The sequence below is a fragment of the Mustela nivalis genome, assembly GCF_964662115.1.
Source record: "Mustela nivalis genome assembly, chromosome: 13".
In the NCBI taxonomy this organism is placed as follows: Eukaryota; Metazoa; Chordata; class Mammalia; order Carnivora; family Mustelidae; genus Mustela; species Mustela nivalis.
In genome coordinates this window covers 45,088,543-45,102,379 of record NC_139032.1, presented here as the reverse complement: position 1 = coordinate 45,102,379, position 13,837 = coordinate 45,088,543, and the positions used below count along the sequence as shown (strand labels likewise).

The window sequence follows — 13,837 nt, the reverse complement described above, 5'->3', positions numbered from 1 at the left end:
GCCCTGATTTCCCTTCTCTGCCCTCTACTGTGCTCTCTGTGCCTCCTCTGTGTCACAAAGGCCCCTGTCACCACCCGTCTTGTTGGTCCCCACAATATGCAGAATGGGGATGACTGACATGCCCCTGTCTCCCATCTCTGAGCTGTGAACACCTAGCCACCCCATTCTCTCCTACTTACCTCAGAAGTTCCTGGGATTCCACAGGTAGACTTGGCCCCAATGGGGCATTGGGTATGGGTAGACGTGAAAGGATTTACTTTGGTCATTAGCCACCAAGAAGCCTCCTAAGGAGTGACTACCTCATCTACATGCCTGGAAACCCAAACACAAGGATTTATCAAGCCCTATGGGGCTCTGAGGACACCACAGAGAACAAGACCCATGGAAATCCCTTCCTTCACAGAGCTTAGCTCCTAACGGAGAGCAACAGATAATCAAGACTCATGATGATGCAGTATATCAGGTGGTGGTGAAGGTTAGAGAGAACAAGCTGGGGATAGGAAATACGGGAGAGAGAGGAGCTGCAATTTTAAATAGGCTCCTCAGAGAAGCCTCAGCGAGAAGGTAACATTTGAACAAATTCTCGAAGGAGCTGAGAGAGTAAACAGTGGATCTCTAGGGAAAGAATATTCCAGGTAGAGGGACCAGTCAATGCCATGGCTCTGAGGTGGACAACAAGGGGACCAGAATGGCTGGAGCAGAGTGAGCTCAGAGACAGGGAAAGATGAGACAGAGCAGCCTAAGTGGCTAACCCCACCCCCCTTACAGGTCCTTGTAATGACCTTGGCTTTCCCTTTGACCTGAGGACCCACTGCAGTATTTTGCCCAGAGGAGTGACATGATCTGATTGATCACTAAGGATACTAGCCTGAGACCAGCCTGGGAGACAGAGAGGTCAAGGTGGGAAGGGAGACTGGGGAGTAGACCAGCAGGATGGTTGCTGGGCCTGGGAGGGGGGGAAAGAAAGGGGACAGCTTCTGAAATATGTTGGAGGTGGAGGTACCAAGTTTGCTGATGGATAGCACGTGGGCTGTGAGGGAAAGAGAGGAACCCAAGCTGACCCCAAGGGCAGTGTTTGCTTATGACCACATCCGTTTCATTGTAAGCCTTCTCAGTGTTGATGGCCCCTCTGACTTGAGTCTCTGCTTCCAGGAAAAAAAAAAAAAAAAAAAAAGGCAATGAATAAACAGGAGGAACTGCTGCACTTTTGCTTTTTCAGCTACCTGCCAAGTCCTAGACTTCAAAGACGGAGACAGGAAAGGCAAAACTGAAAACACAAAAATAGATTTAAAAACACTATGCTTAAGTTTTCCCTTCTGTTTCATTTTTTCTTTTCTTCTCCCAAGCCAAGGTCTGTTCACTGAGGTGTGTGTCCCTTTGCATCTATGTGCCTCTTTTGTCCCTTTGCGGCATCGCTGAGCCTTGGAAAGTTCTGCAGCAGCCAGGAGTTCATCTGATCACCAACCCAAAGCATCCCTTTGTAACACTGCCTGTTACAGGAAGGAAGAGAGGAAGGAATTTCCAGGGACTGTTTTAATTAATTAACAGCAGAGCAGAAACAAAATTCATTCCCCTTGCGTGGACAGACCCTCTGAAGGTTATTTTCCTGTGCCACTCGGGGCTTCTCTTTTATGTCTGGGGGATAGGGTCGAGGATTTTGATTTCTGATTGTTTTTCGAAATTTGTTCTTAGTGCCACAAGATCCTTATGCTTCGATCTCTTATTCCACTCCTCCCTCCCACCCCCTCCACACATGCTCCCCTGAGGACACTCAGCAGCCATTCCTTTGGAAATTTCGGAACAAGCTCAACTATATTAAAACCCTGTACTAGGTTTTGACGTAGGTGCCTCACGATTTGAGCAGAGTTTGCTATTTCTGAGATTTTAAGTATACAAATATCCATCCCTATGTAAAAATACAACACTTTAAGGCTTCGCACCACAACAGAGTATTTTTTTTTTTAAGGTTGCCTTAAAACATGTTAAAAATCGCTCCTTCCCTCACTTTGAAAAGTACCCAAAAATGTCTTCATCCTCTATCCCCAGGCACAGAGCTACAATCGTCTCTGAAATCTGTCCCTGTGTGAAAGCTAAGAATGCCAACGTGCCGTCCATGCCTAAAATAGTCTATGGACGCAGCCCCTTTCCGGCCAAGGTCTCCCACACCTGAGGCTGTTGGACATCCATTCTGTGGTGAAAATCAATCTTTTTATTTTCAGCACTTCGTGGGAAGGATGTCCTGAGCATTTAATGTATGTCAGAGCATGTGCATCAACCTGATGCCAATTAACCCATTGAGCCGTCCAGCAGCTGTGTGCGAAGGGCGATCCCTGCTTTAAAATTCTGAGCCTGAGACACAGAGGAGTTAAAACCCCTCACACATCAGGAAGTGCTTTGGAGCGCACAGATCAGGGCACAGAAGTAATTTCTTCGTGAACTCGGTCCTCCCGGTGATGGGGGAAAGCTGATCACCATCTCTCCATTTTCAGATCACAAAGGGATGGATGTTTAAAACACAGAATGGCAGCTCTATCACCGTGACCTCTCAATTTCAGGAAGAGGCAAAATGATCCTTTTCCTAATCAGTTTAGGAACTGACTTTGGAGAACTCCCTGGAACCGAACACCAGTCCCACTAGGCTTAAACCATTGGTTCAGGGTACAGCTAATTCTCCAGGCTGGCATGTTGGGGTTGAGAAGGAAGAGAAGATGCCAACGATTTTCCTAAGGCAACTCGGGGCCATGTCACCCTTGCCCCTGTGGTTTTCATTAGTTTCTTTTTCTTTCTCCTTTTGTTTACAGACTTCTTCCGATGCCAGCCATTATGATAAGCCCCTTGCACACATTTTCTCCCTGAAGCTTTGCATTTAACTCATGTGCCTGCCATTGGAATCCCTGTCCAACAGATGCAAAACCGAAGCTCAGGAATTGAGGAACTTTCCAAAACTCACCCAGCAGTCAGTGAAAGGGACAGGGTTTAAACCCAAATCTACCTGTCCAAAATTTAAGTCACGTCCAAAATTTAACCACAATACTGTGCTCTCCCCAGCACACTTGTAGCCTAGCTGGTATTCTCCCCAGTTTCTGGCATCAGGCTTGCCCAGGTCCTTGTCTTCCTACCACGAGGCAGAGAGGGTCACTTTGGGAATCACAGGTTCTGTGCTGGCTTCTGTCCTGGGGACCTCAAGCCTACTCTTGTCTGCTTAGCCATCCTTGTGATTTTTCTCAGGAGGAGCCCTGTGGCGGTCCCTGGGGTGTCCGTTGGGCTGAAAGGAACATGCCTTACTTTGTCAGGCTTTGCCCCACCACCGTCGAGAACCCCACCTGAGTGCTGAATTCTGAAGGTGGCATTTCAATTACTGCTTTTCTAGAAACTCCTCTTTAAGAGAAGAGTCCTTTTAGGCTGCGGAGGAATGCAGAACGGTAATCAGGTCATGCTAACTGGGACTAAGGTTGAATCAAAGAAGTGGAAGAAGTGAGGGAAAGGAGAGGTCCTGGCCAGCCTCCCCAACTTTCCCGGCTGCCCCTAGGGCTAAACCCCAAGAGAAAGCAAAGAGAACTAACCCCTCCCACCTTTCAGCAGCTTAGAAAATCTCAAGTGTTGCTGCAGTGGGAAAAATAGTGACACACTACCTGGAAAGTGCTCGCTGACCTGTGAAGATGTTTGAGAACCTACGAAATCCCAAGTCTAGAATCTTTTCCTACCCTACACCCCCAGGCTTCCTTCAGAGGATTTGGGGAAGCTAGCCCATGAGTGGCAGGACCGTTCCATGCTTTGGGGTGCCTTTTATGATAATTTCCTTCTAGTCTACAGCTGAACAACACTTCTGTTCACCACACACAGTAGGGAATCAGCTGTTTCCTGTCAAGTATGTTCTCTGCCGTGATTCCTGACTTGGGGGGGCATTCCTTAGGTTGGGTTGTTTCAGGTTGTTTCTACAGGCTTATTTGTCTCATCTTCTGAACGCTTTCCTGCTTTATTGTCATTTTTTTGTAATTGTTAAATGGCAATTACTGATCATCTTCATTTCACAGAGCTATAGACGTTTCTGAGTTCAAACAGTGACCCTGAGACCACTGAAGAGTTTCACTGCTAGAAGCACCATCTTCCGTGTTTCAGAACTTTCTTTCTCCATCTTCTGGGCTTTTTAGCAAATGAAGGAGGACCTCTTGGAGGTATCTTCCACGAGCAGTCCCCCTCCTTGGGCTTATGGCTGCAGGGTATGGAGCAGCAGATAAGACTAGGTTTGGCAGCGAGGAGAGAGCCTGGTGTTCACGCTGCCAACCTCCAGGCAGTCCTGCCCGCCTCCTCCTTCCTTGAACCCCTTTTGCTCTTAATTTTCTGTCCTTTCTTAGTCCCTTTCCCCTCCACCTCCTCTTAATCCCCAGCCTTTCTCTTCTTTCCCCTTTTCTTCCCAGAGTTTCCCTCAGAAATTAGATAAAAACAGCTGAATTCAAAATACCTTCCAGCACGGAGACTCTAACGCTGACCTTCTGCCTCCCTCAGGGACGGACATCGCGCCTGTCGCCTCATCCTTCTTTCTCACTCCTCGTGAAGCCCAAGCCACGTGCCGACCTTCTTGGCTCTGTGTTACGTTTGCTTTCCTGTTTCCTTCGAGAGCGTGCGCTCTGAGGCACGTTTGTCCCTTTCACCGAGGCGCTGTCATCCTAGATGCCGCCTTTGTGGTAGAAGGTGTCTGGGCTTGGGACTCACGGAGCTTGGAAGCAGAAAGGGCTCCATCTGGTGTCACCTTCACCATTGGAATCAGCTGGTCCCACTCTGGCTTCCAACTCCTGTCACCCCCGCCCAGTCACACAAGTCACCACTGTGACGACACCCCGTGACTTCCACCTGAGAGGAGGGGAGGCTCAGCAGATGCCAAACTGGCGTGTCCCATCCTAGGAAAAGAGACCCTCTCGAAAGAAGTATCTGGGTTTGGGTGTGGTTTGGTTCAGTTTGGGTCTAACTAGAAAAGTAAAATGAGCTCCCCCCGTGAGTATGCTGCTAGAGAATTCAGCCTACACAAATGCCTATGGAGAAAATTGTAGAAGTTGTGATACCCTGAAGGGACTCAGACCATCTGAATCTAGGCAAGACCAGTCTGTTTAAAATGAGACTCCTTGTACCTTGAATGTTCGGGCGCGGGGGGGGGGGGGGGCGAGGCGGCAGGAGGAGGAGATCAAGGATTAAAAAAGAAAGCAAAACGGGCTACGTTTTACTAATTTCTGCATTTTTGCATGCTTTTTTTTTCTGTGCCTGTTGCATGCATTTAACCATTAATTATGTCAATAATGGAAAAGAAATTGTTTTACTTGTGGCATAGCTGTTTGAAATGATGATTTTGAGAACTTGGAGTATTTTTCCAGCACCTTTCCCTAAGCGGCTCATCGCTGACAGACTTTATTGGCTGCGCTTGGTTGATCGTTCTTTGCCCTAAACCCCCAGGTGGAAGCAGTTGCCTCCTTGATGCTTTAATTGCAGCTGACTCAGCTAATTCAGAAAGCTGGGATGGATCCTCCCAGCTTGTTTAGAAATGTCCTTGTTGATTAAGATAGATGTTTGAAACCAAAGTCAACTCGAAGGCCCCCTGGACTTGGCTTTCCGGGGATGAAAGCCAGTTCTGGGATGGACATTTAAGGGCTGTGTCTTCATCGCAGCTCTGTGTCTTTGGACCTGTTTTGGATCTCAGCAGGAGGGGGAATTTTAGGGATGATCGGTGCCTTCCTTTATTTTGTAAGCAAGCGGGAGGGAGGGTAGAGGTCCAAGTCCAACCGTCCATCTGTGGTCTGGCTGCTTGAGATTCTCAACAGAGATTTGGGCTAAAGTAATCCACAAAGGTAAGAGCGGGACACGGGGCCTTTGGGTTGAGCATGCAGCTGTGGAAGCCACAGGCCTGTTGAGCGGGTGCTTTGCCATTTTCCACGAGCCCCTCTCTTTATCTTCCTCCTCATTGTGTCTCCTTTCCACTGCTTTCTCTTGCTTCAGGGAGGTTCAGAGAAAAGGCTTCTATTCTCCACAAGATTGCCAAGAAGAAATGCCAGGTGGATGAGAACGAGAGGCAGAACGGGGCCGCCAACCACGTGGGTAAGTACAGAGAAACTTGTATCCCGTGACTTTCCCGGAGCACACGGAGGGGAGCAGGGAGGCAGGACCCAGCGTGGGCCCCCTTGACTTGGTGCGGACCCCCAACTCTGCAACTCAGCCCATTCCTGGGTGTCCGCAAGAGCCCATTTCCCCTGGGAGGTACAGGGCGTAAATGGACCCACTCTTGTCACCTACTCTAGGGGATTTCCAAGAAGAGAAAAATGATTCTCTGAGGAACCCAAAGTAAACCAGCTTCTACCCAGGCATTTTCCTTGAAGAGTAAAAAGATCACTTTTCAGGTATCCTACAGAAAGAAAACACACAGACACCTCTCATTTAATGTTTCACAAAAGGTGCGAGTATCATTTCTGAAATTCTCGCCTGGTAACCAGATATCTACCCGTTATACTTGGGACATGGTCCATGCCGCAGCCGGTTCACTTAGTCACTCCTAAACTGAGTGAGGGTGTCCCTTCAAGACAACACCACCTCTCCTCTCTCGTGAATTCAGCAATAGCAGTCCAGGTCTCTTGGGGCTGACTTTTTCTGAGTTCCTGTGTGAACCAGATCGTGACATTCAGACATCTTATTTTAACTTGGAACATGATGTTCCTCCTGTCTGCAACTATAATTTAACTCACTAATTCTAAATTCAGACTAAATTTAACCTAATCTGGATCTCTGCTACAAACGATGCAATTGCCCAAGAAACTGCAGTGATCTGCAGACAAAATGCTACAGGGTTGCCCTCAAAATACAGGACATTCCTAAGGAAGAGTTTATGCCTCAGGGCACCTGGGTGGCTCAGTCAGTTAAAGCCTCTGCCTTTGGCTCAGCTCATGATCTCAGGGTCCTGGGATGGAGCCCTGCAGTGGGCTCTCTGCTCAGCGGCAAGTTGGCTTCTCCCTCTCCCTCTGTGATTACTTTCACTCTCTCTAAAATAAATAATATTTAAAAAGAAGAAGAGGAGTTTCTGCCTCTCCTTTTGGCCTGACTTCTGGCTCCCGTAAGATCTTTGGCCAAGAAACAGTCAAAATTCTATTGGGCATGAAAAGAAAGACTTGAGGGAAATAAGCTCAAGTGTTATATATTGTATGCAGGCTCTATTTCTTCTCCTCTGTTCATGTCTGTTCTCAAACATCTTAATTCCACTTTGGGACCTGATCATCCCTTTTGGTAGGGCCAGGCTTGGCCATCGTGGGCTGATCTCAATGTTGTCTCACTTCAGCTAACAGACACCCCAAAACCCAGTTTTAATATTTCCCCAGGTACTTGGTGTTTGGTATTTTTCATAACTGGACCAAGAATATTAGGGTTAGCCGGCAGAGCTCCATCCTGCAGAACATCACATAACAGTGTCACTATTAAAAACATGGAAAGATAAAATAAATTTGAGCTTCTGTGGCTTTTTATATTTTAATATATTTATGCCTCTGTATTCTACAGCTAAATACATGAATAAACAGAAACCTTTCCCTATGATTTCCAAAAGGTGGCCACTTCAAGTCCAATCGTTTTTATGTAACTCTCAAAATACTTTTCCAGTGATACAAATGTGTTGTCCTTCAGAAGTCACTAGAAACAAACATTCTGCACTCTGTGAGCGGTCCGATAACACTCATATCTTATACTGAGGAGCATGACGATACTCCCGGCAACCGTGACGTGGACCCTTACGGCTTGTCTCCTGAAATCCTAAATTTCCCCAGCACAGTCAGAAGGCCTAAGCACCTTTCTATTTTGCTCCCACTGAAGTCATGGCAGGCCTTGGTGGTGCTGATCCCTGATCCCGGGAAGTGCTCCTCTCAGCCCCCAGAAGAAATCTACTAGTGCCGGGCAGTTACTGTAATCATGATCGGGAGACTTTGTTGCTTGCTTGCTCTGTGCCAGCTCTGCGCCAAGTGCTTTATCTGCATGTTGTTATTTCATCATCCGCAGGGAGACCCTTTGATTGCTGTATTGTTGTTAGCAGTATTAGCTCCTCCCCCCAGGTTCACAAGTGAGGAAGGGGAATCCCAGAGAAGTTCAAGTACTTGCTCAGCGTCCCGCAGCATAAGCAGTAGAACCGGAGTAAAGAGCCCAGGCTGGTCTGCGATGCCCAGTGTCAGAGAGTCCCAGGGCTTCATCAGGACCCTGGAGGCACTTCTCAACTCCCGGAGGGAGACTGGAATCTGTACCTGCTGACCTGTGGCTCGTGCCAGGCAGACGTTACCTCTCACTTAGGAGTGACAGAGGTTTCCCTCTGTTTCTCGTTCACCTTTCCCTCGCCCTGCTTGTGATAGGATGTCCAGGTGTAGGACAGGCTGAATAGCATTCTCCAGGCATTGAGAAGGCCAGGCTCTTGAGCCTGCCCTGCCACCCAGATACAGGCAGGGATGTATACTCAATGAGTCTAGAGAATCAGAGCTGGAAGCAGTGGGCCCTAAGGTCAACCAGTTGCACCCCCTCATTTTACAGATAAGGTTCCTAAACCCAAAGAAAGGAGATTTGCCTAAAGTCCCAGCCTAATAATGGCAGAGCAAAGCCTTGGACCCAAGGCTCCTGGGCCCTAGCCATAAATATTCTTTCTAGAATGTCATATAAAAGAAAAGATCCTACAGTAAAAAAAAAAAAAAAAAAAAAAATATATATATATATATATATATATATATATATATCTCCATCCATCCGTCCAAGGGGGATGGTCTGATGGTCCTGGGTATAAATATTAGTGTGTAGATTGAGTATGGGTTTGGTGAAAAAAAAAAAAAAAATCTGTGTTCATGTTCTCGAATGGTTACTTGGGGACGTGCCTAATGTAGAAAATGCCAGCCAGGGGAGCTGAAAGGGGGCTCAAGATATAAGGCTGGACTGAGAGAGCCAGAGAGCTATTAAAGAGAGGAGGAGGACTGAAAACACCGAAAGGTATTGGGGAGAATGGTAAAAAATCCTTTGCCATTTGGCGCCACCCCAGCCCTGGGTCTTACCACCACCCCTCGGAGACCACTGTCTTCTCTGGCCCAGCACTTCAGGACATTCCTTCCCATATGGCTCTTACCCCACTGACTCCATTTGCTTTCTCTGTGTGTGTCTATGTTGTACCACAGAAAAAATCGAGCTCCCAAACAGCACAAGCACGGAGGTTGAAATGACACCGTCCAGCGATGCTTCGGAACCCGTACAAAACGGAAATCTGTCCCACACCATTGAAGCTGCGGATGCCCAGGTACGGCTCTCCCCTTGCTCTTGATGTCCTAGCACCAGCAGTGCAGACCTTCCATTCTCCTCGGAGGCGCACGCTCCCGGGCAGGGCAGACTCTGGGCAGAGCCGATTCTCTTTGTGTCTGTGGCTCAGTACGGGCAAAGGGCCCCAAGTGCATCAAGCTCTTTGAGCACTGAATGAATTCACACATTCTCTGAGCTGCTGCCTCTCAGAGTGAGATCGGTGGCCTCGTGCATATAATCCAGAGATCAAAATGCAGATCCCTGGGCTGTACTCCAGACCTGATGAAGCAGCATCTTGGAGTAACGGCATCCAGGTATCAACCTTTTAAACCTGCCTCCCGGGGATTCTTCGTAAATGATGACTGTTCGGTGCCTGTCGCAGTCTGATCCTTTCTCTGTGTCTTTAAGATCAAGTAACCAAGGAACTACAGCTGGTCACACCTTGGTTAATCCCCCTTTTCCTTCCCTGTCTCTGCAATTGAAATTAAACCGTACTCTGGCTGGTTCTGCCCTCCAGTGGTGCAACCGATAGCTGCTTGGCCTAATACAATGCTCAACCTTCTATGTGCTCTGCGCCGTGGATTTGGTACTGGCACTTTGCATATATTGCCTTTAAACCTCACAGCTGAAGGAGGAGGCCTTTACTTTCTGCATTTTAGAGGTGAGGAAGCAAAAGCAGGACAAGATGAAGGGCTTCGTCAGGATTACCTATCCAGTAGTTAGCGGAGCTGAGATTCAGTTCCTGGTCCGTCTAAATAGAGTGCCGGGACTCTTGCCACCACACAGCACTGCCTCTGGACCACAGCTGCTCCCAAAAGGAAGCAGAAGCCCCAAAAGGAGGTGATGCTTGCCACGTTTCTGGATCTCCACTGCACCAAGTGTATCAGGATATCTTAGGTATGGAGGCCCAACTCCCATTTTCATCAGGCACCCTTGGTCCGCATTTCTCAAACTCGAATGCGCTTGCAAAGCTCCTGGGGGATCCTGTTAAAATTCAGAATCAGATATGTCTTGTCTGGAGTGGGTCCCAGAGTCTGCAAAGCCCCCAGATGGTTCTGGCACTGCTGGTCCAAGGACCTCACTTGGAATAGCACGGCTGTAAAGTTCATGGCCTACTTCTCTAGACAGAATTTTCCCGATGAGCCGAAAAGTTACACTGTGCCCACAAATAGAAGCCAGACTACGACAAATCTATTCTGGCGCTCTCTCCTCCTTTATGCCAGGATACACTCTCAATGGAGCCTGCTCTTCGATGGGGGAAAGCATGCTAATTATTGTCCATTGCCCTTATCCCCTAAAAGAATAGGCAAGGAAAGTCTCTTTGCTTGAAGGAAAGGGTAAAGATGTTGAGCACCTTTTTTGTGTACCTGTTGGTCATTTGTAGGTCTTCTTTGGAAAAATATCTATTCAGGCCCTTTGCCCATTTTTTAATCTGGTTATTTATTTATTTTGCTACTGCGTTGTAGGGGTTCCTTATATAATTTGGATATTAGCACCTTACCAGATATATGGCTTGGCAAATACTTTCTCTCATTCCATAGACTGCCTTTCTTCTTGTTGATGGCTTCCTATGCTGAGCTTTCACAAAATATTTATCTACACCAAATGACTGTGTAGTGCACCTTAAATAGATATGATCTGTATTAGTCCATTATACTTCAATGACGCTGGAAAAGAAATAACGAAAGGAAATGGTAAAGAAAGGGAGCTCCTTCTGCCCTATCTCCTCTGCCTTCTAGGCTCTCTCTCTTCTGCCCAGAGCCCTGCGGTCCCTTTGCATTAGCTCAAGGGTAAGCTGGCAGAGCAGCTTATGTCCCCATGGATAAGCAGCATGTGGCAGCAGGAGGCGGGCCCCAAGGACATCTGGCTGCCCTTGGGGATGGCACAGTCACAGGTGTGCGGAGGGCAGCGTCCTCATCGTGCCTCTCCATCTGGCTGGCAGAGGGACAGCTGTGCCCCCCAACAAGAGAGTGCCTTGCTGCAGGGGAGGGAGAAAGCCCCGCCTGACCCCTCCCTGAGCAGAGTTGTGCCCCCAGGTATCACATCGGGAAACAGCACAGATTTGTGCACCACCTCAAGGGCAAACAGATGTCCAAAGAGCCACCCGTGCTGGCCACAGGACAGCCTGCTGGAGGCTGGCAGGTCCACCCAGAGTGAGTTACCTAATCTTGCTTCAGTGTCCCCATTGACAAATTAGAGATACTAACGGTGCCGGCCTTTTTTGGGTTATTGGGAGAGTTGCATTAAAAAACATGGGAAGGGGCGCCTGGGTGGCTCAGAGGGTTAAAGCCTCTGCCTTCGGCTCAGGGTCCTGGGATCGAGCCCCGCATCAGACTCTCTGCTCGCAGGAGCCTGCTTCCCTCTCTCTCTCTTCCTGCCTGCCTCTCTGCCCACTTCTGGTCTCTATCTGACAAATAAATAAATAAAATCTTAAAAAAAAAAAAAACCGTATGGGAAGTACTTAGCACAGAGCTAAATGCTGCAGTTTATATTATTGTGTGCCCACACTTACTGTATACATCCCAGCCAAGGTGTTCCTGCTCGTTTGGGTAAAATAAAAATGTAATGCATATAGGTAGAGAAGCTGCAGATGAACACACACACACACACACACAGATGAATATATATATTCATACAAATTTGGGTGTGTGTGTGGTGTCTAAGGGTAGTCAGGATATAATAAGTAAATAAATAAACATTTGTGGTAAGTAAGTAATTATAGCCCAGTGTGACTGCAGCTCTGTGCAAAGTGCTGTGGGAGCCTGCCTGAGGAAGAGAAAATATAAATATTTATATAAATATAAATATAAAATATATTTTCTCCCAAGAGAAAATATAAAAGCGTCATGGAAGAGGTAACATTTGACTGGGTGTTGGTGGGTGAGTAGGAGTTCGTTGCTCAGAGAAGGAAATGACAAGTGCAAATGTGTAAAACCTTAAGAGGGAAGTTTGTGTTTAGTGATGCGTGAGAAGGCCAGTGGACCTAGAGACCAGAGCAGAAAGTGAGGAGGGAGGAAAGATCCACTAGGAAAGGTAAATGGGGCTGAAACTCTTCAACTGTTCAATCAGAAAAATTTTAAGTGTTCATCTAGTACATGTCAGGCACCATGCTAGGCACTGGCGATACCCACCCATTCCCGCAGACCAGAGAACTGGCAAATACAAGATATAGACGACCACAAGGGCCAACAAGAAAGTTCAGCATGGTGGTGTGGTGAGGACTATTGGAGGGCTCCTGTAGGTTGGGAGCTATGGGGAGGCCTCACTAAGGAAGTAGCATTTGAACTGAGGCTGAACTCCAAGGAGGGAGCCAAGGAAAGAGACCTACCCAGGCAGAAATGGGTTAGGCTTGCTCAAGGAACAGAAAAGTCAGTGTGGCTTATGGGTAGGGACCAGAGGGAGGGAGGATGGTGACAATGAGGTGGGCCAGGAGGGTCAAGCAGAGCTGCCTCACCTTGTAGACCATGATAAAGAAGTTCATTTCCTTCTAGGGTCACAATAAGCCACTGGAGGTTCCCATCTGTGATCTGCCCCTCTACAAAAATCCCTAGGCCTATGCTGCCATGTGGAGAGTGAATTTGGGGCAAGAGGGTTGTATATCAATAGTGGGGCAAAGGGGTCACTGCAGGAGTTGAGGCTAAGAGCTGATGGTGGCATGGACCAGTGCAGTAGACATGAAGGAGCGTTGTGGATTGTGAAGGGCATTGTAGGCTCCACCAAGCACCCTGGACTTCACCCTGCTGCGAGTGGGGAGCCAGAGAGGTTTAAAGGAAGCCCTGTCAGAGTTGTAAGAGAGAAGCATAGTGCTTTCAAGTTGCTCAAAAGGGGTCAGAGTGAGGGAAGACTGGATACGGGGTGGCAAGGGAAGAGCCTCCCAGTTCAAGGTTCAGCAAACAATGATCCATGGCTAAATCTGGGCTCTAGCCTGTTTTAATTCAACCCGTGAGACAAGAATGTTTTTACATTTTTAAAGGTTTAAAAGAAAAAAAACAGTAGCAGCATATGTGACAGAGACCATATGGACCATAAAGCCTAAAATATTTACTATCTGGCCCTTTACAGGAAAAGTTTGCCCACCCCTAGACCATCTGCAGTCTTAAAAAAAGAGAGAGAGAGAGAGAAAAAAAGAAAAAGAATGAGGAATTTCTTCATGTATTGATATGGAACGATCTTCAATATATGTTCAATGAAAAAGGCTCCTGCCAAATTGTACCCAGTCTAGGATATTTGTATGAGGGGAGAAAACAGAGGGAAATAACATGTGTATTTGCATGGGATGCTACCGATAAAAGTGGCTGTGCTCACTACCTCCTGAACCAGGGCCTCTGTGATGGAGAACCAGAGTGGCAAAGAGTCTTTGCAGTATGCAGCTTTCTATAGCTTTTAAATTTTGAACCCATCAACTGTATCCCTATTCCCAAAAAAATGCAACAACAATAAAAATAATAATGGGTTAAATTAAAACAGAATCAGTATGGTTTAGTGGTCTAAGATCAGAGACTCTGGAGACAGACCACATGAATCCAAATCCCAGATCCGCCACTGACCT

General features: G+C 47.4%; 1 protein-coding gene and 1 long non-coding RNA gene across 4 annotated transcripts in view; both read left to right on the top strand.

Annotated features, from left to right (window-relative positions):
* The window catches only part of LOC309846456, a 644,888-nt gene that overhangs the window by 272,819 nt on the left and 358,232 nt on the right, over positions 1-13,837 (top strand). The window lies entirely within an intron of this gene.
* Positions 1-13,837, top strand: part of SLC24A2 (solute carrier family 24 member 2) — a 248,050-nt gene that overhangs the window by 187,296 nt on the left and 46,917 nt on the right. For both annotated transcript variants that reach the window (XM_082695359.1, XM_082695358.1), the window contains 2 exons: positions 5,986-6,084; positions 9,171-9,289. In XM_082695359.1, the coding sequence (XP_082551485.1) occupies positions 5,986-6,084; positions 9,171-9,289 (218 nt within the window). The remainder of the gene's footprint in view (positions 1-5,985; positions 6,085-9,170; positions 9,290-13,837) is intronic.